This window comes from Vitis riparia, chromosome 5 (assembly GCF_004353265.1).
Source record: "Vitis riparia cultivar Riparia Gloire de Montpellier isolate 1030 chromosome 5, EGFV_Vit.rip_1.0, whole genome shotgun sequence".
NCBI lineage: Eukaryota > Viridiplantae > Streptophyta > Magnoliopsida > Vitales > Vitaceae > Vitis > Vitis riparia.
Window position 1 is genome coordinate 20,004,823 of NC_048435.1, and position 27,296 is coordinate 20,032,118.

A 27,296-nucleotide genomic window follows, 5' to 3' on the forward strand; every position below is an offset into this window, starting at 1 on the left:
ATATGGATGAAGACTAGCCTAATGCTTTGACTTACCATTGATTAGTAACCCACTATCCGTTTTCAACCCCAACAGAAAGAGTAGGATCATGCTGAAGGCTTCAGCAGCGGTCATCAAAAGCCCCAACTTCTCTATCCCCACCTTATCCTCATTCCACCGCCAAGCTCACTCAACACCTCTATCATCATCATCATCATCATCTCTGATTGTTTCAAATTTCAAATCGGGGTCGCCTCTCCAACGGCTACTTCTCCTGCCCAAAATGTCCACTTCTTTTCCTTCTTCAACAGAACCAAGGCCAATTCCTCCTCTTTCAGCTGCCTATGGAGATCAAGCTCCCTTGCCTGAGGCTCCAGCCAAGGTGCTCCGCCGGATTCTCGATTCGCCCGGGGTTCATCAGGGCCCTGCCTGTTTCGATGCTCTCAGTGCACAGCTTGTGGAGAGAGCTGGATTTCAATACTGTTTTACTAGCGGTATTTGTGTTGTATTTGGGATGTTTCAGTGGTTTCATGATATGGGTGTTGTTTGATTGGATTACATGCCGGCTTATTTGGTTGTTTTGGCGATTTCGTGATTTGTTTGATTGGATTACATGCCGGCGTATTTGGGTTGTTTTGGTGATTTCGTGATTTGGTTATTGCTTGATTGGTTCGTATGCATGTGTATTTCACTTGTTTCACCGGTTTTCACCACTGGGTGTTGTTTGATTGGGCTCCATGTATGTTTATTTGGTTTGTTTCAGTGGTTTCATGTTATAGGTCTTGTTCGATTTGATTAATTTTTTGCGTCCGTGAATGTTAAGCATGATTTTGGGAATTCCATTTTGATGCACTGTTGTGAAAGAATAAACAATAAAATCGATGAAGAAAATGAAATGGAAATTAATGATGAAGGTAGCAGAGATGGAATAAAACGCATTTAGCCATTTAGGAACAGTCAATGAAAACCACTAATAGGCTATCTAAGGGGCTTTAATTGGATCTCTTTCGTTTCTGAAAATGCATTTTGCCCACTTTTGATGATTTGCCCAACATCCTTTGAAATGGGCATTACAAGAAAATTTTCTTTCATGGTGTTATTATTTTAAATTGCTAATAGAGGCATTGGCACAAACTCCTCGCTTGACGTTATCATCGCATTCCACTAATAATTTATTCGGTTTTCGTTGAAAACAATGAGCATTGCATCTAGTTATGTTTTGGAAATATATTCCTAATTTAGATTGCTAATAGAGGCATTGGAGATTGCTCCTCACCTTAAAAGTTTAGATGAAGAAAGTTCAAAAGTTTGTAGGATTTACTACTAGGTGTGGAAGGTTGGTCTCCAAATTTTGAGTTGCTTAAAATTCCAGTTTTAATTTCTTTAATTGCTACCTATTAAAGATTTTTTTTTTTTTAAATTCCTTTTATCCCCTATATTTTTCCAAAAAAGAAAAAAAAAATCTGGGGTATTTTAGAAAATTCATGTCAGACATCCATAACCTTCAATATAATAGAATAGGTTGTAGATCCTTCTGTTTAAGTCCAGTTTTTCATTTCACGAAGTATATGTTCTAGTCTTCAAGGAGGATCTTGCAATAGAAGATGAACTAGTAAGGACTAAATTGTTAAGGAAAACTGTTTTTACTCTTTAAAGGGAGCACCATTGTATTAGATAAAACCAAAGAGGATTTTCATTCTGTAACATCTAGGTTTGGTTTAGATCCAGTTTATTTTACTATTTTATATACCTGTACTGAGATCTTGAATGCTCTTTGTTATTTCACTTTTTGTTTGTCTGATTGCTAGCATGTCATGTGCACCTGTTGGATTCATGCTATATTTCCAATGTAGCACATTAGCTTCATGATATGACATTTCTAAAAAATGTACTGCATGGAGGCAATTCCATATCATGTGGGCTGACAATTTTCCATTCATATGAGTCATATTGATCCACATTCCATATCATATATTATATGGGTTTGGGTACAAGTCTCCCAATGTTGGAGTGTTTCTAGATGTATTGCTTGCTTCATCCTCATAACTTAGGACACAAGGCCACAACTAAATAACCTGATTTTCCTTTTCTTTCCTCGTTCTATCTTTAAGCAAAATTAAAGTGTATAACTAAGAACGTCTAATGTGTTTAAGGTTATTCATGATGAACTAGGAAATTTTCATTTCTTTGTTGGACACAACTGTTTGGTCTTCGCATGAATATCCACCTTCAATGCTAATGTCTATGGTGGATGTTGTAGAAGGTCTCTCTTCCTTGTTGGCAGGATTACTTTGCAAGAGTCCTCTGTGAAGACATGAGGAGCAAAAACCCCTTCCTCCTCTTAATGTGTTGAGTTGGAGATGAAGCCCTCCTCTTGTCTAGGAGGGATCCAATTCCTCAGTTTAAGTGGGGAATCCCCCTCCTCTAGTTTCTGAAAGAAGGACCCCTATTGCTGCAGGCCACCACACATCAGTGATGGTGATTGGTTTTGTTATTGGTGTTCGGACATGGACTTGGTGCATTTTAATATCCAGCTTAGTCATGCCACTAGTGAGTGCTTACTATTGGGTTGAAAATCTTGGTTTAATGGTTAGAGTTGAAAGTTGATTGAGACAAGGATAGGTCAAATGCAAATCGAGCTTGTTTCAGCTGGGATGTGAGAGAAGGGGGCATGCTGATGTTCAGGGAATTGGTGTTAGTATCAATGTGGAGTCTATTATGTCAGGGGTTTGCCTTCCCCTCTTAGCAGGCCCCAGTTTCTTGGCCCATAAGACCTCTCCGCTTGCAAGAATCACCCTTTGTTACATAGCCATTCCCTCCAACACCCTCTTTCTTCTCAATCCACTCTGCCTTCCCATTAGATTTTGACACTTCATCATGCATGTAGTTAATGTCCAACATAGAAACTACTGCAAATGCATGTCTGATTTTTTTCTGTAAAAAAATGAAAGCTATAGTTTGTTTCTGATATATGGAATTTGAGACTTTTTATGTTAGGGATCAAGTTTTCCCCCCCTGATCAGCAAGGATCCTCACCATGGCAGGTGTCACACCCCTGAGATACACCCAACTTTTTTCTCTGAGTGTGCGGTGCTAAGAACCCTTTCTTAGCTAACCTTCTCTAAATGTCTCACAAAAGCAGTGTAAAGAGGCCAAGTCAATTATTGGAATCCTTCCCAACTATAATTTTAAAAGACTCAATGCGCACCAAGGCACAAAGTACTCCTGGAGCATGAGGCGTAAGGCGCACCTAAGGCGTGGGCTTTAGTGAAGTGAGGTGCACCCTAATTTACATATATATTTTTATATAATATAATCAAATTTAACAATCATTTATTTGTCCTAAACACATAAATCATCAAATATCATCCAAAACTTTAGTTTAATCAACAAAAAAATAAAAATAAAGAAGTCCAAGCATAAAAACAAAGCATGATGATTGCTAATAGCTTAATACATATCCAAATCCAAAGTTTCCAAACCAAAACATGAAATTTGTCTACAATTCAAAAACATCATTAAAAATCACTTAAATAACAAATTTGTTTACAACAATCAATCATCACTTGTCCTCTAAATCAACAAAATCATCATCATCATTTCCATCATCACATTTGTAGCCTTCCCCATCTTCCTCATTTGCTGAATCAACCATTTCTCCATCTTCATCTTCATCTATTAGTGAATGAGAAGGCAAAGTTTTAGAGCTTGAAGCTATCCCCCTTGGTGGTGGTATTATGCTTGAGCTTGCTCGAGCTCTAGCATCAAACCTAGCCTTCTCAATTCCAGTAGCTCTACCCACATCACCCCATATCAAATTATCATCATCAAATACAAAATCATTTTGTGCACCTCCATGAGAATCCCCATATTCCATTCTTCCTATCAACCATTCATTGCTATCATCTATATCTTTAAAGGAAATTGGGTCAATGGTGTCATGTTCATTGTATCTTCTCTTCAAGGCTCGACTATACTTAATGTATACCAAATCATTCAAGCGTTGATGATCTAACCTATTGCTCCTCTTGCTATGAATCTGCAAAAATTTATAAGCTCATAAATATATTTTAAAGTTTTAACTTTTAACTTTTAAGTTACATGTAAGACTCTATTAGACTATTACTTGTAATTATTTTGGTCACTTACATTTTCAAAGATGTTCCAATTCCATTCTCTACCCGATGGACTACATGTTAGGTTGAGGACTTTCATTGCAAACCTTTGCAAATTTGGAGCCAAAGCTCCATATGCAGCCCACCATTTAGCTGTAGTATAGATATTAATAATTTAGTGAAACAATTCACCTATTTTAGCAAAAATACAATCTAATCATTTAAATAAACAAAACTAAATAACTAACCTAGTGCTCTAGTCTTCCTTGTCCTAACAACTAACTCATTCCCGAATAGTCCTTGGGCATTTGTGTACAAACTCACTTCGACCGCAATTTTTTCTTGCTTAGCAGGGGTCTCTTGTTAGCCTTAAGATGCATTTATACAAATCAATCATAATCTCTGCATCATGCTCTATTTCTGGTTTATCATTAAAGAATTTCGAGTTAAAAAAATACCCCACCGCATGCAAAGGCTGAGGAAGCTTAATCTCCCACCTCTCATCAATGATTTTGAAGATTTCTTTGTACTTCTCTTCATTTCCATTAAAACTTCTCACAATTGTATTCTTAACTCTATTCATGGCCTCATAGATGTATCCCATAAGAGCTTTTTTTTTTCACCATCAACCAAACAAAGCACACAAACAAGGGGACTCGAAACCTTTAAGCAAAACACAATAGTGCTCCAAAATGAAGGCATTAGAACTATGTTGGCTATAGTTTTCCCCTTCTGTTCTTTTGCCCATTTACAATCTGACCAATCTGAACTTGTAAACATCTTCCTCAAGTTTTTTTTTTTTGTTCATACAATTGCGATAATGTGATGAAAGCAGTTGCAAACGAAGTCTTAGCAGGCCTAAGCAATTCCTTTTGTCTAGTCAATCGCCTCATCATGTTGAGTAGCCCTAAGCAATTATAAATGTACTTATTTAGTGATATAACCCTCTCTAATGTTCTCTTGATGTTTGGTAGCTTTCTAATATCTTCCAACATCAAGGCAAGGCAATGTGCAGCACATGATGTCCAATGCAAATGCGGGCACTTTAATTCTAACAACCTCTCTATGCGACATTGTAGATAAATAAATTTACATAAGTTCTCAAGATAAATAATTCAAAATTTAAAATTAAATAAAAATTCAAGAAATAATATTTGTTACCTGCCATCACATAACTTGAGTGGTTATCTGTTATAACAACATTCTCCTCACCAACTTGCTCTATCCATTTGTCAAATAACTCAAACATCTTTTCTCCTATCTTAATCATCGAAAAAGCATCAATGGATTGCATAAACATGGTTCCCTTTGAACAATTAACCAAAAAGTTCACCAAAGTTTTCTCTTTCCTATCGGCCCATCCATCCGACATAATTGAACATCCATTTTTTTTTCCATTTCACCATATGATCCTTCATCAAATCTTTTGTAAGAGTCAATTCTTTCTTGAGGTTAGTAACTCTTACCTCATGAAGAGTTGGTCCCTTCATACCCACACTATATTGACCAATAGCCTCAATCATTGGTTGGAAACTCGGATATGTGATTGCATTAAATGGAATAGTAGCCTCATACATCCACCTTGTGATAAGCATATAAACTCTTTCTCTTGCTTCCTTTTTGTAGGCATCATTGATAGTAGTTTGGTTCATCTTCCCATTCTTTCGATTTTGAACAACCATCTCTGCATTAAGAGTGAAAAAATGATCCATGAGACCTTTTTGTCTTGGTTTTTTTGAAGAAAACATCTTACCACTACTTCTTTCTCGGTTACTACCTCCACTAGAAATGTTGGTGACATTCATTCTACTATTAATCTCACCAAAATCTTCATCTTCCAAACCAAACAAATCTTCATTAACATTTTCACTTCCCATATTCATTTGCTCTTTTTGACTTTTTTAGAACTCATATACTCTTCCGTTTCTTCTCTAACATGTTCCGGACATTTTCTACACTTTTTAGCATTTCTATATCCACCTACAAGATGTTGTTTGTGTCTATATATGCCTCATTTGGTTACTTTATCACAAAAAAATGCATATGATGGAGTTCAAATTTTTTTCATTTGGCAAGCGAGTTCCATCAGGGATCTTTTCTTCCACTTGCACTAGAGTCCACTTGAGTTTCATTCTCATTATCCATCTTGCGAACAAATTATCTATATTACAATAAAATAATTATAATTAAATTAAGAAAATAAAAAAAATAAAAAATAAATATGCATATCATATTAACAAAAAAATATGCACATGAAAGTGTTTTTTATTTGTTTATTTTTATTTAGTAAAATTTTCATGTCAAAATATAATATTTATTTTGAAAAAAAAAATGCCAATGAGAGTTATGAGACAAGAACAAAAAAAAAATGCAGAAAAGTGAAGAAAATAGAAAAATAACAAGGTCCCGGAAAGGTATGTCTATATTTCCTCTATTTTTCGTTTTCTTCTTTTTCCTCTTCGCTTCTTCACAACACAGCAGAGGCTAGGGCAATTTTTTTTGGGTGTTGTCGGGTAATAACAACCAGAAAAGGGGCTAGAATAAAAGACATGGCCAAAATGGCGTCTTTTTGGCCTGTTTTTTATTTTAAAAGAACATGCTTCAAAATGACGTTGTTTTGGCTTGTTCTTTTTAAAATAAAAAGAGCCAAAATGACGCCGTTTTGGTCCTTGTTCTTTTAAAACAATAGGGGCCAAAACAACATCATTTTGACCCTTTTTTTAAAAAAAAATTGAAGGTCCAAAACAACATCATTTTGGACCTTGTTATTTTAAAAGAGCAGACCAAAACGACGTTTTGGTCTCAGATAATTAAAAAAAAAAAAAAAAAATAGGGCTTCTTTCTGTTCTCTGCAACTCATCGCCTGATAAGGGATGGAGGCGCACTTGTGGGTTGTGTCGTGTCATGTCTTACCGGAGGCGAGCGCTTGGAAGAAGAAGAAGAAGAAGAAGAAGGAGAAGAAGAAGACAAGGGATGGAGGCACACTTGTGGGTCGTGTTGCACCTTGCCGGAGGCGAGCGCCTTGCACACCTAAGCGGTGCCTTTGTGAAGAGGTGTCACTTGCCTTCAGTGGAGGCGTCGAAGGGTTGCGTTGTGCCGTCTAGAGCCTAGGCGCACCTTTCACAACTATGTTCCCAACTTGTGTTATTCAATCAACAACTACAAGATACAAAATTGTCTCAAGTGTCTCAACACTTTATAAGAGTAAGAGAATCACAATGCTTAACAATCTTGTCTAAGCATTCAAATGTCTATCTCCCTGTCTCTATTATGCAGGAGCCTTTTTATATCTCACAACCTACAGTTTCCCATTCAAATTTCAAACCAAGAGTTTGCTAGTGGTTATGCAACTACCCATAACCCCCTAGTTGGAGATACCCCTTCGAACCAAGGTGTCTCTTCGCACTAGCTACAACCCATCAACCACCTGTATGTTCCCTTTATTGAGTCAAGTTGAGCCCTCCCATGTGCTGCACTGATCACCAACCTTCAAGATGCCTTTAGCTATTGTCTCAAGCCATCTCTCATAGAGCTACTGTTGATGAGTTCCCTTAACAAGGTGCCTCCTATGAATAGATGTCCATCAAGGTGCTTCTGATCAAAGGCTCTTTGGACCAACGTCACACATCTGATCATGTGCATCTGATTCATTAACGTGCCTTCCCCCACATTGATGTCAAGGTGCCCATGGCATAGGGCTTGTGTCTGGCTCCCACTGATTGCAAGGCTTATTGATGTCTTGTTCATGCCATGCACCACCAATCCCACCGGTCTGTCTGCTGTAAGCCACCTAAGTCACAACACTGAGCCATGGCATTGTGCCCATGGCTTGGTCATCCTTGTGCACAAGGCATTGCAGCCCTGTGCCATGCATAGGCATGTTGGGTTTGCGTCGGTTGCATGTCTAGTCGCCCCATCGAGCCATGACATTGCGTATATGGCTTCTCGAACCAACTTAGTGCACAAGTCTTTAGGCACCCTTGTGCCAACGTGAGGAGGGGATAGGCCGCGCTAGGCCCCGTGCCTTTGTGGCCACAGGGTGCACACCACACATGTCGTGGAGCCTATGTGTGCATGCTAGTGTGTCGTCCGTGTTTCCTAGGCATGCCCAAGGCTGTGCCATGGTGCCCCCTTGGTGTAGCCAAGACTTGGCTTTGGTGACCCCTTAAGTCACCTACCCACCCTTAAAGAGCATTACGAGTCGTTCTCAAGATGTTTGAAAGAGACATCAGACCCCCTTGAGGAGACATAATGGAATATTAAATAATTAATAAATATATTACATCAATAACCTCACCCTCCATCTGCACCGTCACCATAGCCTTCTTAGGGCGCGAGTCCACTATTGGAGATGCCCAAGTGCGCAGGATGTGTGCAAGGTGTGCATACAAGTGCGGCTTGGTGCGAGCGCGCGTACGCTGGACTAATGCATGTGCGGTTCATGCTTGATGCGCACTTGGTGCGCGCGGAGCCGTAACAATTTGTGCTAGTCTCCTCACTTAGTTTCTTGAGGCTGAACCACCAAACCTCAAAGTTCTCCTTGCTCATGGCCTAGGGTCCCCATGGGTGCAAGGCCTACCCATGAGGCCCTTATTCCATCATTGGGTCAAGGGGCTAAGGGGCTAACAACAGGGTCCTTTAGGCCCACCCCTTGGTTAACAAACCCCAAGGTGACCGACCGTGCCCGCCACAACTAGCATTAGATGATCCAAGGATTCCCTGTGAGGGGAATCAAATCTGAGACCATGCGCCTCTAACAAGCAGGGATCATTGTTTCACATTCTAAAATCATTTCTTGAAGTCATACCTAGAACATATAATGTGGAATGATTAGTTTATTTTGAGTACAAATGTTTCTTTCTTGCATGGTTTGATTATACTGCCTTCGTTAAGGGCTAAAGAGTGTGTTTTCCTGGTTTCTTTTTTTTTTTAATAAGTTGATTGTTTTTCATTCTATACCATCTGCATTTAATTTTTTTCATATACATTTTACTGGTGTTATATGTTTGTTGTGATATTATGACAGTTCCTGATCATGTACCCAAAATACAAAAGGAAAGCCAATCAATATTTTACTTGAATTTATCTCTTTTAAACTTTTGGTTTGGATTTAATTATTATTGTTGCCACATTTTTGGATGACCCAGTATGCTGACATGTCTTATCTAGAATTCATTGTTATGATGAGTTCTTGATGCAGTATAGAAAGTAAAATGCAAGGAGAGTAGTGTATAAATGAAAGTACCCTAGGAATCACTCCTAGAAACGTTTAGGCTTCACACCCAAGTACTCTTTGTATCTCACAAAGAAAACGGTGGCTGCTGGAAATTCATTCATTCATTGATTCCTCTCAAAAGACTAATCAACTACCATATAACACTTTCTAGGGACTTATAACTCCTTAGAACTAGTCACATAGTAATAATGCAACTTGAAAATAACAAAAGCTGGACTGACTACTAGACCATATTAAAGACTATTGGAAAATGATAATAATAATGACTAGAAATGGTAACTTATAACCATTGACTAGGCCCATAATTTGATTTTGGAAAATACTTTCTAGGCTGAACCCATATTGAATTATATAAGGTCCTAACTAAGCCCATTATCATCCAGAGAGTGTCAAATTAAAGTTTGGGCTTTAGAGCCCGCTCCTTTTCACCTTTGATAAACTTTTAAAGATGGCTTCCACTTGTCTCCATCAGTTCCCATAAGGATTATTCTGCAACTAGTTTGAGAAGGACTTTGAACTTCACAAATTATATTTTGTTGGGAATTAATGGGTTCATCAATTTCTTCATCCTTAATTTTCCTGTCAGTAGCAAAAGATGAGATGATATGGAAATTTCTTAATATAAAATGGTGAAAATCATATATATTATTATCAAGTTCTGATAAAAAAAAAATATTGATGATTATACTAACAGCATAATCCAAAGGCTTTTGAGATTACTATCTAAAATGAATTGTATCAAGCTTGAATTATTGCATGGGGGTCTGAAGTTTTTATTGTCTTGTTCAAAGTTCTTCTCGCCCAACATTTTAAGTAGATGGACAAATTTATGAATTATGCTTTGTGCTCTCATTAGGATTTTCAATATCGGCTGCTAGATTGGGCTTGCCAGATGTGGGTCTCATTTCCCATGGAGAAATGTTGGATCAAGGGCGACAAATCACCCAAGCTGTGTCAATTCCTGTCATTGGGGATGGGGATAATGGATATGGGAATGCAATGAATGTTAAGAGAACCGTCAAAGACTTTATTCGAGCTGGCTTTGCAGGGATCATTCTTGAAGATCAGGTTGATATCTTTAAGAAAATTTTGATATTCATCAGTAGTTCCTTTGTATTAAACAATTTTTTCATCTTTCTCGGTAATTGCTCAATCTGCTCATCTTTCTCATTAATTGATCAACAGCTCTCTCTCTCTCTCTCACACACACACACTCACACACAATCACACTATCAAGTTTGTGGCTACTTAGTTTTTACTCAAGATTGATGTGAAGAGTTCTTTGAATTGGTAATCATATTTCTCAGTAGTATTTCAAAATTGGTTTACACTAATTTAAAATGTTTCACCAGTTCAAGTGTGATTGTAGGATGCAGGCACAAATCTAGGCATTGGATTCAATGGATTCCCACTTCTTTGGATTTGAGAACTTGTCTAAGTAAATGCCTAGTGTGGATATTTAGAGGGTTTAGTTATCAAGTAGTAAAAAATATTGATCTATAATTGATAACATTTCATCTGTTACATTATATATATATATATGTAACAAGAAAGGGACATGAGAAGGAGCAGAAGACTGATAGAAGGTCCTGCTTCTGCATCATCAGGAGAGAATTCTTCAAAATCAAGGCAGCAGATGGGAATAGAGGTTCTTAGACCAAAATCATATAGAGAAGTAGACATGCTCTTATAACCTTGAACTTTGAGAAAGAAGAGATGGAATTGGACAAGCACATGATACTGATAAGAGGGAATGGATTGTGTATCTTAGAGCTTGTGAGCAATAGAAGTAGGAGGCTTCTGAGAACCACAGAGTTCCAGAGATTCGTCTTTGAGAAATGTAGAACAGATGCCATGTTTAGGATCCAACAGCCGAGGCAATTGTTTTAAAGTGGGTTTGTTGAAGCAGTTCCTGTTTACATCACATCTAGTAATTGTAGTGGTGTTGTACTGTGGCAATGCTGTTCAACTACTCTAGCTAGGCTTAATGAGAATTTTTTATTCTCTTGTTAGTTTTCATTTATGCTATGAATGTATGTGATGGGGATGAATATCCAAGATATATATCAAAAAAGGGAACTAGTATTAGTTGCAATTAAATTAGGATTAGTATTACTTGGAATTAAATTAGGATTAATATTAATTGGAATTAAATTAGTATTAGTATTTGTTGGAGTCAAATTAGGATTAGCTAGTTAGGTTATAAGATAATTAGAATTAGAGTCATAAGAGCTTGTTAGAATCCTAGTAGATTTTGGATTTTTTAGAGAAGCCTATAAATAAGGCTAATCAATGTAAATCAAATGAATGAACTGAGTAATATTAATAATACTATTTTTTTTTTTTTTTTTATTGCAAGTATTGCAATCCTCAATGATGAGACTCCATCGATTTTCTTCTAGGTGAAACTTCTAAATGGCCATAATGAGCCTCTAAGGTTTCCATCTTTTCTTCGTTATATCTTCTTTCTCTTTACTATTTTTTCATTTAATTTTTCTCTACCATAAACTTTATTCCTTGTTCCTCTCTTTACACCCTAAAAGTAAAAACCCTAGCCCACTTATTTGAGTGTAGACAACCATCCTAGGGTTGTCCTACATCACTATGGGTATATTAAACTTAATTAAGTACTAACATGAACTTTAGTCAGTTCTTAGGGTTTTATGTTATTACAAGTGAAACCTAATCTATCAAAATAAATAAATAAAGTTATTACAAGTGAAATCTGTGACCACATAAGAGACTTGATTATTATGAATTTTTACTTGGGCTTTTAAGTTCTTTTGAGAACTTTTCAATTCACTTCGATTAGCTTGTATCAAATGTTTTCCCTTTGTCATCATTGTTGTATTTTTCTTATATATCAGAAACAACCTATTCTTAACTGAACCCATTGTTTTTCATTAATAAACATAAGCTTTTGGAGTCAAAAGTATGCTTTCCTCTTCTGCAGCCAATTTTGTCAGATAGACTATTAAGTTTGTTATTTTCTAATTATTAAAAGAAACAAATATATGCATAACTTTCTGTCTTTTGACAAGTATAATATATGCGTACATGGTATTCAGAACATGTTAGAACTCTTGCTTATGATATAATGTTATATCAAGGTGTCTCCAAAAGCTTGTGGTCATACACGTGGTAGGAAAGTGGTGTCTAGGGAGGAAGCAGTGATGCGGATAAAAGCAGCCATTGATGCTCGTAAAGAGACTGGCTCTGACATTGTTATCGTAGCACGAACTGATTCTCGTCAGGCTGTGTCTTTTGATGAATCACTCTGGAGATCACGGGCTTTTGCTAGTGCTGGAGCAGATGTCCTTTTCATTGATGCACTTTCTTCAAGAGAAGAGATGAAGGCCTTCTGTGAGATTGCTCCTTTTGTTCCAAAAATGGTAACATTTTTTTGTTTCACATGCCATATGAAGAATCTGATATATATCCTATGTCAAATTTCTATACTTAGGAAAATTAGCATTTTACTGTTATAATACTTGTGTAGTTAGGTTTTCATTTGTAAAATAATTTGGAACATAGTTTTAATAATATTTTTGCTAGTTGTGTATTTTGCTTGTCGCTTGAATGTAACTTGTAAAAATATTAGATGTTCCTTTCATGCTTAATGTCTTTTGCACACAATTGCCTCAATTGTATCAGTACTAAATTGTGAATACTTCTATTTTTTATTCATTTATTTTCCATTTTCCCAAATATTGTCTCTAATTTGAGGACAAAATTTGCTAGCATTGCACGGAATAAGGCTTAGTCTTCATTTTGGTTTGGGTGTAAGGTTGGTGCCCTTCCCTCTTCTAATTTGGCCCTCTTGTTAGGGGCTCCTTTTAAGTCCATTACGATTTAGGATGGTGTGCAGGAGAGGTCGTGTAAAAGACTGGCTTTGTGGAAGAGGCAATACATTTCCAAAGGCAGGAGACTCACTCTAATTCGTAGCACCCTCTCCAGTATGCCTATTTATTTTATACCCCTTTTTTGTATCCCGAGGACAATCAGGTTGAGGTTAGAGCAAATTCAAAGGAACTTTCTTTGTGTAAGAGGGGCCTTGGAACGGAAACCCCATTTGGTTTGGTGGGCCATAATTTGCTCTGATAAAAGCAAGGGAGGGTTGGGAGTGAGGCACCTAGCATCCCTCAATAGAGCATTGTTGTGCAAGTGGAGTTGGCATTTTGTGGTGGATAGGGGGCTTCTTTGGCAAAAAGTCATCAACAGAGAATATGGGAAAGAGGATGGTGGGTGAAGATCCAGTGAAGTGAGACATGGGTATGAGGTCGATCTCTGAAAAGCCACAAGGAAGGGATGAGACTGTTTGGAAACCAAAGTGGCTTTCTCTGTGTCTAATGAGAGGAGGGTGAGATTCTAGTTAGGCAAGTGGTATGGAGAAAAACCGCTAAGATCTACTTTCCCTTTTTTATTTACTTTAGTCATTTCCAAAGAGGCTTGGGTGGCAAACACATGAAGCCCTTCTTCTGAAGTAGGAATGGCAATTTTGCGCGTAAATCGGGTCACTCGCCCCTATTAGGATGGGTATGGGAATATATTATTTGGGTATAGAACGGATTTGGGGAGTATATAAAAACCCGAATTGGGTTCGAGGCGGGGATGGGTTTCATAGTAACTGCCCTACCCTGTATGTAAACTACCAATTTACCCTTATAACATTACAAAATACCCAAAAAATCCATATATATATAATCATTTCTTCCTAAATTTCTAAGGTTCTTTTCGCTCGTAAAACAGTAAGAGAGCTCTCATTTTCTCATTTCTTCCTAAATTGCTTCTTCCCGTATCAACCCAAAAGCACACTTTTTGCTCTAAAAACTAGAATGCCAAATTTGTAGACAACAAATTATTAGGGTTTCTATGGATTCCTCCCTTCTAGGTAAGAAAACTCTTAAGTTTTGAGGCTTTGTTAGAAATATGTCTTGTTTTTCATATTTTTCTAGTTTTAGTTGATGGATTTGAGATTTTTTGGGTTGTTTATTTGTAGCTTAAATTTGAGAACCCAGATAGTGCTTATTGAAATTCCAGAGACTCATGTTATGTTTAATAGGCTCTATTTGTTGTCAAAGACATAATTCCCTAGGAAAAAAACATAATATAGATGCATGGCTTCAAGCAGTGGTAGTCATAGAATAATATTTTTTTGAGCCTAGTCAAATAGTTGCAATATACATGCCCTGCTCCACTCCGACCCAACCAGCCTCGTCCCATCCCGTCCCAAAAACACATTTGGGACAGGGATGGGATTATCAAAATTATATAATCGAGATAGGAATGGGGTAGGGGTGGCTAGTCCCATACCTACCCTGTTGTCATCCCTATTTTGAAAGGGGTTCTTGGGTTTCCCGCTTTTCTAGGGAGGCTCAATGATTGGGAGGTGGATTTGGTCGAAAGGTTTCTCTTGAGATTGCAAAGGTGGAGGGTGAGTAGTGTTGAAATTTGGCATTCAAAGTTAGGGTTTTTAATTTAGGAAAGTATTTTAGGAATAAAAAAGGAGAGATCATTTAGGATGATTCAGTTTCCTAATTTTAGGAGAGAATCAAGCTAGATTGATTTTTTCTTATTCAGTCATTTGTGTATATATATGTGTATGGTGTGTACCTAAAGTATCAATAAAGGAATTCAGAAATTCTTCATGGTATTAGAGCCAGTTTTCTGAAACCCTAATCCCTTCTGGCCACCTCTTATTCAGGCCATCATTCATTCCGGCCAAATCTCTCTGGCCATCTCTCAATCCGACCATCTCTCATTCCGGTCATCAGTCCCTGTTCTCAGAGCCAAGGGAGAAAACGCTTTCCGGTCGGTCGAATCGTCGTCAGAAAAACATTCACCGCCGGCGAACTTTTCCGGCGACGGTTTTTTTCACACCGCAAGGAGCGTCTGGAGGAGATCTACAACTTTTCCCAAAACACCGGAGCCAGAAAACCATCCACGCGCCGCCCACGCGCGTTTTTCCGGTCGGCAACTGTATCTCACGCGCCGGCGCGTGAGCCACTTTCCGGGGACGCGCTTCCTACTCCAAGCTCGCCTGACGCCGACCAGCCACCCTACGTACCTGTTTCTGCCATCCAAGCCCTGCACGTGCCTCTTTTGGGGTCTTTTTGCCTTCGCGAGCCCTCCGATCAGCTTTTCCGACGTCCTCCGGCTATTTTTCCTCAACTCCAATCCCTGCACGTGCCTTGGGAAGTGTTCTTCTACCTTTCCGGTCCATGACGAAATACGGAATGGCATCATCACAAGTATCCAACGTCACGTCACCAGAATTAGGAGGCAGATCTGAAATTCCAAACCTTGGTGGCAGTGATTCCTCTCCTATTCTCATCACAGGACACAAATTAAATGGCCATAACTACTTACAGTGGTCACAATCTGTGTTGCTGTTCATTTGCGGTAAAGGAAAGGATGAGTACCTCACTGGAGAAGCAGTCATGCCAGAAACTACAGAACCGGGTTTCAGGAAGTGGAAGATTGAAAACAGCATGATCATGTCATGGCTTATCAATTCCATGAACAATGACATAGGTGAAAATTTCTTGCTGTTTAGGACTGCAAAGGACATATGGGATGCAGCCAAAGAAACTTACTCAAGTTCTGAAAATATTTCAGAACTTTTTCAGGTTGAATCAGCCCTACATGACTTCCGCCAAGGAGAGCAGACAGTTACTCAGTATTACAACACACTCATAAGGTATTGGCAGCACCTTGACTTATTCGAGACTCACTCATGGAAATGTCCTGATGATGCAGCAACATACAGGAAAATTGTGGAACAAAAGAGACTGTTCAAGTTTTTCCTAGGACTAAACAGGGAATTGGATGATGTTAGAGGCCGAATCATGGGCATTAAACCCCTGCCAAGTCTCAGGGAGGCTTTTTCAGAGGTTAGGCGTGAAGAAAGTAGAAAGAAAGTGATGATGGGATCCAAAGAGCAACCTGCCCCAACATTGGATGCCTCTGCCCTTGTGGCTCGGTCATTTAATAGTAGTGGTGGAGATCGTCAGAAACGGGATAGGCCTTGGTGTGATTATTGTAAGAAACCAGGCCATTATAAGGAGACTTGCTGGAAGCTTCATGGCAAACCGGCTGATTGGAAACCAAAGCCACGGTCTGACAGAGATGGCAGAGCACACGTGGCTGCCAACTCTGAGAGCACATCTGTTCCCGAGCCGAGTCCATTCAACAAAGAGCAGATGGAGATGCTACAGAAACTATTAAGCCAAGTTGGCAGTGGCAGTACTACCGGTGTAGCCTTCACTGCTAATCGAGGAGGAATGAAGTCGTGGATAGTGGACACAGGTGCTTCTGATCACATGACAGGAGATGCTACCATTCTTCAAAATTACAAGCCAAGTAATGGTCATTCATCCGTCCATATTGCTGATGGTTCAAAGTCAAAAATTGCCGGGACAGGTTCTATAAAACTTACTAAAGACTTATATCTTGACTCTGTTCTCCATGTTCCAAACCTGGATTGTAATCTTTTGTCCATTAGCAAATTGGCCCGTGATCTCCAATGTGTTACTAAATTTTATCCAAACTTGTGTGTTTTTCAGGACTTGAAATCGGGGAAGATGATTGGCAGTGATGAACTGTGTTCCGGGCTCTACCTCCTCTCATGTGGCCAATTCTCAAACCAAGTCTCTCAAGCAAGTTGCGTACGGTCTCAAAGTATGTTAGAGTCTTTCAATTATGTGTCAAATTCTAAGGTCAATAAAGATAGTGAGATTATAATGTTACACTATCGCCTTGGTCATCCTAGCTTTGTTTACCTTGCAAAATTGTTTCCCAAATTATTTATCAATAAAAATCCAGCATCTTATCACTGTGAAATTTGTCAGTTTGCAAAGCATACTCGAACAGTCTATCCTCAAATCCCATACAAACCTTCGACTGTTTTCTCTCTAGTACATAGTGATGTGTGGGGTCCCTCCCGGATAAAAAATATTTCTGGCACTCGATGGTTTGTGACATTTGTTGATGATCATACACGGGTAACATGGGTTTTCCTTATGAAAGAAAAGTCAGAGGTCGGGCACATTTTTCAAACCTTCCATCTTATGGTTCAAAATCAATTCAATTCCAAAATTCAAGTCCTCAAGTCAGATAATGCAAAGGAATACTTTACTAGTAGTCTCAGTACTTATCTTCAAAATCACGGCATTATCCACATAAGTTCTTGCGTTGACACCCCACAACAAAATGGGGTGGCTGAACGCAAGAATAGACATCTCTTGGAGGTTGCCCGGTGCCTTATGTTTTCCTCTAATGTTCCAAACTATTTCTGGGGGGAAGCTATTCTCACAGCTACTTATTTGATTAACCGTATGCCATCCAGAGTGCTTACCTTTCAATCCCCACGTCAACTTTTCTTAAAACAATTTCCTCACACCCGTGCAGCCTCTTCTGATTTACCACTCAAAGTATTTGGTTGCACGGCATTCGTTCATGTGTATCCTCAAAATCGTAGCAAATTTGCTCCTCGAGCGAATAAGTGCATTTTCCTAGGGTATTCTCCAACCCAAAAAGGGTACAAATGCTATTCTCCAACCAACAAAAGATTTTACACCACCATGGACGTCTCTTTCTTTGAACATGTCTTCTTCTATCCCAAATCTCATGTTCAGGGGGAGAGCATGAATGAACATCAAGTTTGGGAGTCTCTTCTTGAGGGTGTACCTTCTTTTCACTCAGAGTCACCAAATCCTTTCCAATTCGCGCCCACTGAGTTGTCCACACCCATACCGTCATCAGTCCAGCCATCTCCTGTGACCATCCAGTCTCCCATGCCTATTCAACCTATAGCCCACAACTTGCTAATGAGAACTTACAAGTTTACATCAGGAGGAGGAAAAGACAGGAATTAGAGCACGGATCACAGTCAACATGTGGCCAATATATTGACTCCAATTCAAGTCTTCCTGAAGAGAACATAGGTGAGGATAGGGCTGGAGAGGTGTTAATTCCCAGCATTGATGATTCTACTCTGCCGATTGCATTGAGGAAGGGTGTTAGGAGATGTACAGATCATCCAATTGGGAATTATGTTACATATGAAGGGCTATCACCATCTTACAGAGCATTTGCTACTTCTCTTGATGATACTCAGGTTCCCAACACAATACAAGAGGCATTAAAAATTTCAGAATGGAAGAAGGCAGTACAAGATGAGATTGATGCACTTGAGAAGAATGGGATGTGGACTATCACAGATTTGCCAGTTGGGAAGAGGCCCGTGGGGTGCAAGTGGATTTTCACCATAAAATACAAAGCAGATGGATCAGTCGAGAGATTCAAGGCTCGTTTGGTAGCTAGAGGGTTTACACAATCCTATGGGATAGACTATCAGGAGACTTTTGCACCTGTTGCAAAACTGAACACTATCAGGACTCTTCTCTCATTGGCTGTCAATCAAGATTGGTGCTTGCAACAACTGGACATAAAAATGCGTTTCTAAATGGTGACCTAGAAGAGGAAGTCTACATGGAAATACCACCTGGTTTCGAAGGAAGTATGGCAAAGAATCAGGTTTGCAAACTCCAAAAATCCTTGTACGGCCTTAAACAATCTCCCCGAGCCTGGTTTGATAGATTCACAAAAGCAGTCCTGAAGCTGGGCTACAAACAAGGTCAGGCTGATCATACTCTATTTGTCAAGAAGTCTCATGCCGGGAAAATGGCCATATTGATAGTCTATGTTGATGATATTATTCTATCTGGGAATGATATGGAGGAATTACAGAATTTGAAGAAGTATTTGTCAGAGGAGTTTGAAGTTAAAGACCTTGGAAATTTGAAATATTTCCTTGGTATGGAAGTGACTAGATCAAGGAAGGGAATTGTAGTCTCTCAAAGAAAATACATACTTGATCTTCTTAAGGAGACCGGTATGCTTGGATGCAAACCAATTGATACTCTTATGGATAGTCAGAAGAAACTTGGTATCGAGAAAGAAAGTACACCGGTAGACAGGGGGAGATATCAGCGGCTCGTCGGGCGCTTGATTTATCTCTCACACACTCGGCCAGATATTGGCTTTGCAGTGAGTGCTGTAAGTCAATTCATGCACAGCCCCACTGAGGAACACATGGAAGCAGTCTACAGGATTCTTAGATATTTAAAAATGACACCAGGGAAAGGTCTATTCTTCAGAAAGACAGAGAACCGTGACACTGAAGTATACTCAGATGCGGATTGGGCAGGAAACATCATTGACAGGCGGTCCACTTCTGGATATTGTTCTTTTGTCTGGGGAAATCTTGTTACTTGGAGGAGTAAGAAGCAATCAGTTGTAGCCAGAAGTAGTGCAGAAGCTGAGTACAGAGCTCTTGCACAGGGAATCTGTGAAGGGATTTGGATAAAAAGGGTTCTTAGTGAACTGGGGCAAACGAGTTCATCTCCAATTCTGATGATGTGTGATAATCAGGCAGCTATAAGCATAGCAAAGAACCCCGTGCATCATGACAGGACCAAGCACGTTGAGATTGACAGACACTTCATCACAGAGAAGGTGACTAGTGAGACGGTTAGATTGAACTATGTTCCTACCAAGCACCAAACTGCAGACATCCTCACCAAAGCTTTACCTAGGCCTAACTTTGAAGACTTAACTTGCAAGCTGGGATTATATGATATATATTCTCCAGCTTGAGGGGGAGTGTTGAAATTTGGCATTCAAAGTTAGGGTTTTTAATTTAGGAAAGTATTTTAGGAATAAAAAATGAGAGATCATTTAGGATGATTCAGTTTCCTAATTTTAGGAGAGAATCAAGCTAGATTGATTTTTTCTTATTCAGTCATTTGTGTATATATATGTGTATGGTGTGTACCTAAAGTATCAATAAAGGAATTCAGAAATTCTTCAAGTAGTGATGAGGAGGATAGACTAGTGTGGACAGGGGAGAAGAGTGTAAATTTTTTTGTTAAAGCTATGTACAAGGTTTTGGAGCCAGGAGGTCTTTTGAATTTCCTAGTTGTAGTCATTTCGAATTCTTGGGTGCTGTCTAAGGTGAGTTTCTTCGCTTGGGAGGCTACTTAGGATAAAGCCTTAACATTGGATCATTTAAAGAGGAGAGGGTGATCAATGGCAAACAGATGTTTTCTTTGTCATGAAGAGGAAGAATCGGTTGATCACATTCTCATCTATTATGGCAAGACCCAGGTTATTTGACACCTTCTATTTTCTCTGTTTGGTGTGTCTTGGGTGTTGCCCTCTTCAATGAGAGAGTTGCTCTTAAGTTTGACACCTTTGTGGGTAGGAAAAGGAAAAAGTTTTGGTGAGCTGCCCCTTTGTGTCTTTTTTGGACGATTTGGAAGGAAAGGAACAATAGGGTGTTCGACAACAAAGAGCTTTCTGATAAGGGAATTAAGCTTGTTTTTCTTTGTAATCTTTGGGCATGGTCCAAATTGTTTATAGTTTTGGATTTTTCCTCTATTGTAGATTTTGTGGATTGGATAGGGGCTCGTTGAGGGGCGGTGTTTTTTGTTAGTCCCTCTTTCATTTTTGTAGGCATTGTCAATGCTCTTTGTATTCTCCTTGTGCACTTTGGGGTGCTTTTTGGCGTTTCTCTTTTTAATACACGTTTTCTTTTTACCTATTCATGATCACCAATTGTTTCAAAAAAGGTCCTCTTCAATTGATCATATTATTTGAAAATTGGTTATTGTTATTTCTAAATGTAAGCACAATGATTTAACATACTGTTTAATAGTTTGTCCAGTATTTTTACATGGGATCTATGGCAATCCAGACGAGTAACTCAAAGTTCTTACTATGTTTAACTTTGTCTACTATTACATTTAAGTCCTACATTTTACTTGTGCATATGGATACAATTGGTATGTGGTTGGCAACATGGAAAGTGTTTATTACCATTGGATAGGACTGATTTTATTGGTAATTGTTATTGCCGAAGATCTTGGAATTCTATAAACTGGTTTGCAACTTGAGTTGATTAATCTATGGTAAGAGACAAAAGTTGAGGATTTGACTAGAAGTATTGTGCTCATTGTTTCTTTCCTTGGGGAAAATAAATTTTATAAGCATGTATTTTGAATTTTGCACATCCACGAACCATCTTATACATCCTCCTGTAAGATTTGGATTTTTCCAGTTGCATAAGGAATATATGAAGCTTCTTTCACCTCATTTGATATGGTCTGCACTCTCAATGATTTCACATTTAGTTCCTTTCATATGAATGGTAAAAAAAAATTTTTACATGCTCACTATATGCATTTTATGAGTCCATTTAGAAGTGAGAACCTGATTGATCCTATCATCAATGATTCTAGAACTTCAGGAAAGAACAATAAATAAGTCGTACTAACTGAGAAAGCTCTTTTATCTCTGTAGGCTAATATGCTTGAAGGAGGGGGGAAAACACCAATACTCAATCCCATTGAACTTGAGGATGTTGGATATAAAATTGTTGTTTATCCACTTTCCTTGATTGGTGTATCTATTCGAGCAATGCAGGTCAGATATCTTCATTTGTTTTTTCCTTTTACTTCAAGTGTCTGAAATGTTTGGCTAATGTCATGGATGTGATGGAGCACTAACTGCAGGATTTAATCTTCACAATGATAAATCTGAGTTTTTGGTGTGAACTTGAACATGATCCATTTTGTTTAAACACCTAAAGGAAATAAGATACATGGTTGTCTTATTACTATTACTGTATATCATTGAGAAATATGATTTTTCTGTGTACTTGATTGCTATGCTATAGGAATTTCAGTTTTACTGTACCCGGATTTCAAGATTGTCTTTTTTCTACCTTTTTAAAACTAAGAAACAAAGAATAAATTTTTTGAAGATGACATTATGCAGAGGATGGGAAGTCCTTCTAAACAATATGGAGACAGTAAAAAGAAAATTAGAAGAAAAAAAAAAAATTAAAATGTAAAACAAAACAGCAACTCATATAGTGTCCACTGAAAGTTTCAATGGCGTGACCCAATCCCCCAACCCATCCAGCCAGAAATCTGCCCCCAAGTTAACCAATATGTGTGCCCATCTATAAATCACCCCAAGATTTGCAGGAAGGTCAGTCTCTGGACCTCAATGATGCCCAATATGTTGTCTGTTTTGCAATAATTCCAGCTCTGGTCACAATTTATAGGAACAAATTTGAGAAAATTCAAAACTAATTGTGTTAAATTGATAATGTTCTTCCTTATCCTTACCCAAGACAGGCATAACTTATTGTTGATACCAGACAGCATTATGGTTATAGGAGATAATAACTAGGAAGGATGTAATTTATGGATAACTTTCTTGTTGAGGAGGAAACTACTGAAGAAAGGAAGTTGGGTTTGCAGAATTCCTCAATCACATCCTGGAATCACAGCCAAGGATAACCATGCTCTTTGTTACACCCGCAAAAACCGTCTTTTTTTTTCCCTGTAATGTATGGCACTAAATCCCTACTTTGCCAACCCTCAATTGAGTCAGGTAGGCAATAGTAAGGAAAGAGAACACTCTACAATTAAAGGAAGACAACTCTCATCTTGTATATTTACTCAACCTACAAGAATACAAAATTGTTCGAGTGTTCCAACACTTAGACTACACAAAAAACATCCTCTCTGTTTTGGATGCCTAAATATGCATTGCTGGTGTCTGGTCCCACATATGCATCTGCCCATTTGAATTCAAGCAACCCATTTGGATTCAAACGAGTCAGCTTTGTGAGGTAAGAGTAGTTATGTAACCCTCGTAATTACCCTAATGTCAAACATCCAATGTATTGTCCCAACAACCCTTCGTCTCATCAGTTGGATGCCAATAGTCATGTCTATTCTCAACAAAGGCCATGCATGGGATGACTCAACAACTGTCTTGCATACACATGCCAAACAACGTTTATTATCAGCATAAATAGCACATCTAGCACACATCTATTGCCAACCTTGTCATGCTCAACCCACAAATTGCCTGCCCAACACCTTATCTTGGCACAGGACCTTGCATTGTCTCAATCCCACAGTCTTGCATTGCCTCAATCCCAGTCTTGCATTGCCTCAGCACAGCCTATCATTGTCACTGTCTATGTCTTAACTTTGCCTCAGCCCACATATGCATGTCTAACCCAAGCTCTAAGGCACCATCATATTAGTGGCTATGAAGTCATGCCAGCCCATGACTCCTTTGTTTTCACCAGGGCATGATGCCCATGTTGTTCAAGTCACTGCCCATAGCATTATGCCCATGATGCAGCCCTTCAAAGCTTTTCACGCCTTGCACTTGTCGTGCCATGTGGTAAAATGCCTTTATTACCCACACTGATGCTTTACCCGCTTTTTTTGTAGCCCCAGGTCAAGCTGCACCATGACATGACACTGCACCCATGGCATGCATTTAAGGCATTATACCGTTGTGCCAACCAACAGAGTGATGCCCGTAGGGGTGTCCCTAAGTGTGCCTCGTGGCCTTAGGAAGCTAACCTAGCCAATGCCTCACATGGTCCTCTAAACAACCACCTTGCCCAATAAAGAGAATTTTAACCCATTTCCACTCTTAACAAGAAGAGATATTAAGTATGCTTGAGCAAACATGATAGGTTTTCTAATAAATCTAATAAATATAGAAATTATTTCCAAGTAATCTACAATCGAAAAAATTCCCTCAAAAATCATAAACTTCATACGGAAAAATTATCAAACACTTGAACTCCAACCTTCATTTTTCACATAAGTGTCATGCCACACGTGTGCATGTTCCATGTGTTGCATGTGCTTTGTGCTGCATTTGCTATCTTCTGCACACTTTGCATGCCTATGGCCTGCAACCATTCACACATGCTGAACTCAGCTTGCTACTCATGCCAACCCTAGTGTCTCCTATGCATTTGAGTTGCATCAACCACCGTCAAGCCATCTTGTTTTTCCTTTTGCATGTTACCTTCATGCCATAAGCCATGCTTGTGGGTATGAGGTGTCACCCACTGGCCTTGTGCAGCATTGTTGCCATCAGGGGGCTAACACTCTTCCACATTGAAGAGTAGGTCAAGTTGGCCTTGCAACACACTAGGATACTTGTTCTTTCCAAAGCTGCTACACAAGAAGGTTCAAATTATCATTTTTGCCAATTCTTTTTCAATAATTCTCCTTTATATTCCAGTAAGTATGATCACTTAGGCTATAAAGTTGTCCATTGAGGGACAGGAAACATTGAAAATATGGCATTTCAGCTCCCTGTCTTGACTGAGGCAACAATCATTTAGTTTTAAATGTTGCTGACAATTTGTTATGAGCATATTTATTTAAATGGGTTTGAACATATGTGATTTAAATAAAAGGTTCACTCTAATATTCCATGATATGTATTGACACCCCAATAATCGAGGATTTCTTCCATGTCTAGTGGTATACCTTGGAACACACATATAATGCTAGACATAGGGCTACCTAGACCACTATTTGTTTGAGTTAATTCCAAGAAAGCTGTCACTTGAGAACCCAACAAAGTTAAATTGTATGTAGATTAATGTACTGAAGTTGCTGGTCAAATATAACTAACATTATTAGACAGTTATGGTAAGCTTTAGACTTGGTTCGGGGGTAGGTTGTTGTTGCCCTTTCCTTTGGCTTTTTGTATACTGTTTGTGTACTTTGATACACTTTGATTTGCCTCTTTCAAGCGATTTTAATTTAATCACTCTTTTAACCTATCAAAGAAAAAAAAAAAATAGAGTAATGGATTTCTCTTTAATTTGGTTAAACCAAGCTCATATATAAAAAAACACTAGTATTTTTAGTTAATTACCCTTACTGAACTATTTGCAGGATGCATTAAGAGCCATTAAAGGAGGCCGAATCCCTTCTCCTGGAAGCATGCCAACTTTTGAGGAAATTAAGGAAACTTTAGGTTTCAACTCTTATTATGAAGAAGAGAAGCGCTATGCAACCAGCACGGGTCAGGTGTCTTGGCAGAGAGGTGAGTTAAGTTATAAATTTTGTTACTTGGTTTTGATAGGCTTCTGGTATGGAGTCTATCTAGTTTGGTCTTATTAGCCTTTAGTTGGTTTTGCAAGGCTTCTAGTATGGAGTCTAATTGGTTTGATCTTATTGGGCTTCTGACATGGAGTCTAAACCTTTGGCCTAGAACTTAATATCAACTGGCTCTCTCTCCAGGACTCTCTGAAAATAGAAAAATTCATTCTATGCAGCCGGTCATGTGACAACAATGTTGTTATTTTGAAAGTTTTCTTAGAAAGCAAGCACTTTGCAACATAGTATCAAACATTGTTCAAATAATTTGAATTGAGGTCAGAATATAATTTGGCCAGGTTTTCCTGATTCTGGAAGAGCTCCTAAGTTTCTTTCTGACTGAAATAGCATCCCTTTTGCTTTTTCTAATTCTTATAAACATGGGTTACATGCCAGCAAGCAGCAATACATACAGCAGTCAACAGAGGGCTCAAGATGATACACAGCAAAGAGGTCAAAATTCACAGGATCCTGTTGTGGAAGTGTTAACTCCTGATGCGTACTATGGTCCGGATGGTTCAAAGGTTCCTTTTGCAGGGATCTGGTCTCGCACATTGAGAATCAAAATCACTGGAAGAGATGGAATTGATAAACTTGATGTCAGGATTCCTGTAAGTCACCTATCCTCTTCAAGCGAGCACTGATGCCTTCTAATTGTACTTTATATAACTTGGATTTTATGTCAGAGTAATGCCTTCAAAGTTTAGAACTGACTGATAATTACCCTAGTTTAGTTTCTCTGGTCAAACCGTCTTGTATAATAATATTTATCTATGATTATGCAATTAGTCTGATGGATTGGATAGCATGGCCCTGCTGCCTCACATGATTGCATGTAGTTCTCTCATTGTGATGAAGTAATTTGAATGTTCGAAACAATCCTGATTCCTGAAGATTTTCCATCAAATGAAACTGTGTCATAATCATGTTAAATTTCTTTCTCCAAGGGTACACATTATTTATTTGAATGAATGAACTGTTTGAGAAGCACACCCCATTGATGCATAGCTTGCTTTGGAATTTCTGCAAGATTCCCTTTCCTTTTTTTTTTACATTTTTTTTTTTGGGTCCAAATCTACATGTCTATATGAGCATAAAGGTTTGTTCTTATATGATTAATCATATCTTGCTGGAATTTGTTAACAAAAGCAACCATGGTTTGTTTTTTCTTTTGTCACAGGCTGGATTCTTGGAAGGAATCACAAATATAGTTCCAGGTATCATCTGCTTTTTAAAAAGAAATACTAAATTTTGGTGTCTGTTTCATGCTAGTCCTCGAAACGATTAACTAAAAATTTTGAACGTTCTCTTTCCACAGCTCTCGGGGGGGTTAACATCAAAGAACTGTTGGATGATGCAGCAGAAGAGTTAGGCGGGAAGCTGTTAATAGATTTTAACGATGCAATGGGCGATAGGATTCAGGTCTTTCTGGAGTAACAGAAGTCAACAATCTCCAGCAGTATGAAGAATATCTTGGATGGAATGATTTTAACCAAGCTTTGCATATTTCCTTCATGTAACTCACTCACAAATCATTTTGAAGTGGTGGAAGATAAATTAATATTCATCTTATGGCTTTTTGCGTTTTTTGGGGTGGGGGGGTGGTGGAGATAAGAACCGGAGAAATGGAAAAGGGAATTGCAACCCCAAAGAGAAAATTGAAAAACATAAAGGGTATGTTTGGTTTCAGAAAATTTGAGGAAAAGAAAATAAAGAGGAAAAGTGGAAGGAAAAGAAAAAATGAAAGAAAATAAAAAATGTTAAAAAATAATAAATTATTTTTACATGTTTTTTTAAATTTATTTTACTTCATTTCTTTCATTATATAAAAATTAAATAATTTTAAAATATATAAATTTTTAACTAATTTAATTATATTTAATTAAAAAAAAAAAATTATAATGAAACCTTATTTTCTTTTACATTCACAACAAAATCATATTTATTGAATGTCTAAGCTTGTGG

The 27,296-nt window shown here is 38.3% G+C and overlaps 1 protein-coding gene across 1 annotated transcript; it reads left to right on the forward strand.

Moving 5' to 3' along the window:
• LOC117914417 (2,3-dimethylmalate lyase) lies at nucleotides 1-26,903 on the forward strand. Its single transcript, XM_034829764.1, has 8 exons — nucleotides 1-473; nucleotides 10,187-10,398; nucleotides 12,441-12,722; nucleotides 21,694-21,816; nucleotides 25,128-25,278; nucleotides 25,728-25,942; nucleotides 26,512-26,548; nucleotides 26,650-26,903. The coding sequence occupies exons 1-8, from the start codon at nucleotides 89-91 to the stop codon at nucleotides 26,766-26,768; spliced, it is 1,524 nt and encodes a 507-aa protein (XP_034685655.1). The 5' UTR covers nucleotides 1-88; the 3' UTR covers nucleotides 26,769-26,903.
• Nucleotides 26,904-27,296: the final 393 nt, after the last annotated feature.

Bases quoted from the DNA above. Each gene is read 5' to 3' on its own strand.
- LOC117914417 (XM_034829764.1), top strand. From the start codon at position 89: ATGCTGAAGGCTTCAGCAGCGGTCATCAAAAGCCCCAACTTCTCTATC. The intron at 25,279-25,727 runs GTGAGTTAAGTT...GTTACATGCCAG, and splicing joins TCAGGTGTCTTGGCAGAGAG to CAAGCAGCAATACATACAGC. The intron at 25,943-26,511 runs GTAAGTCACCTA...CTTTTGTCACAG, and splicing joins AACTTGATGTCAGGATTCCT to GCTGGATTCTTGGAAGGAAT.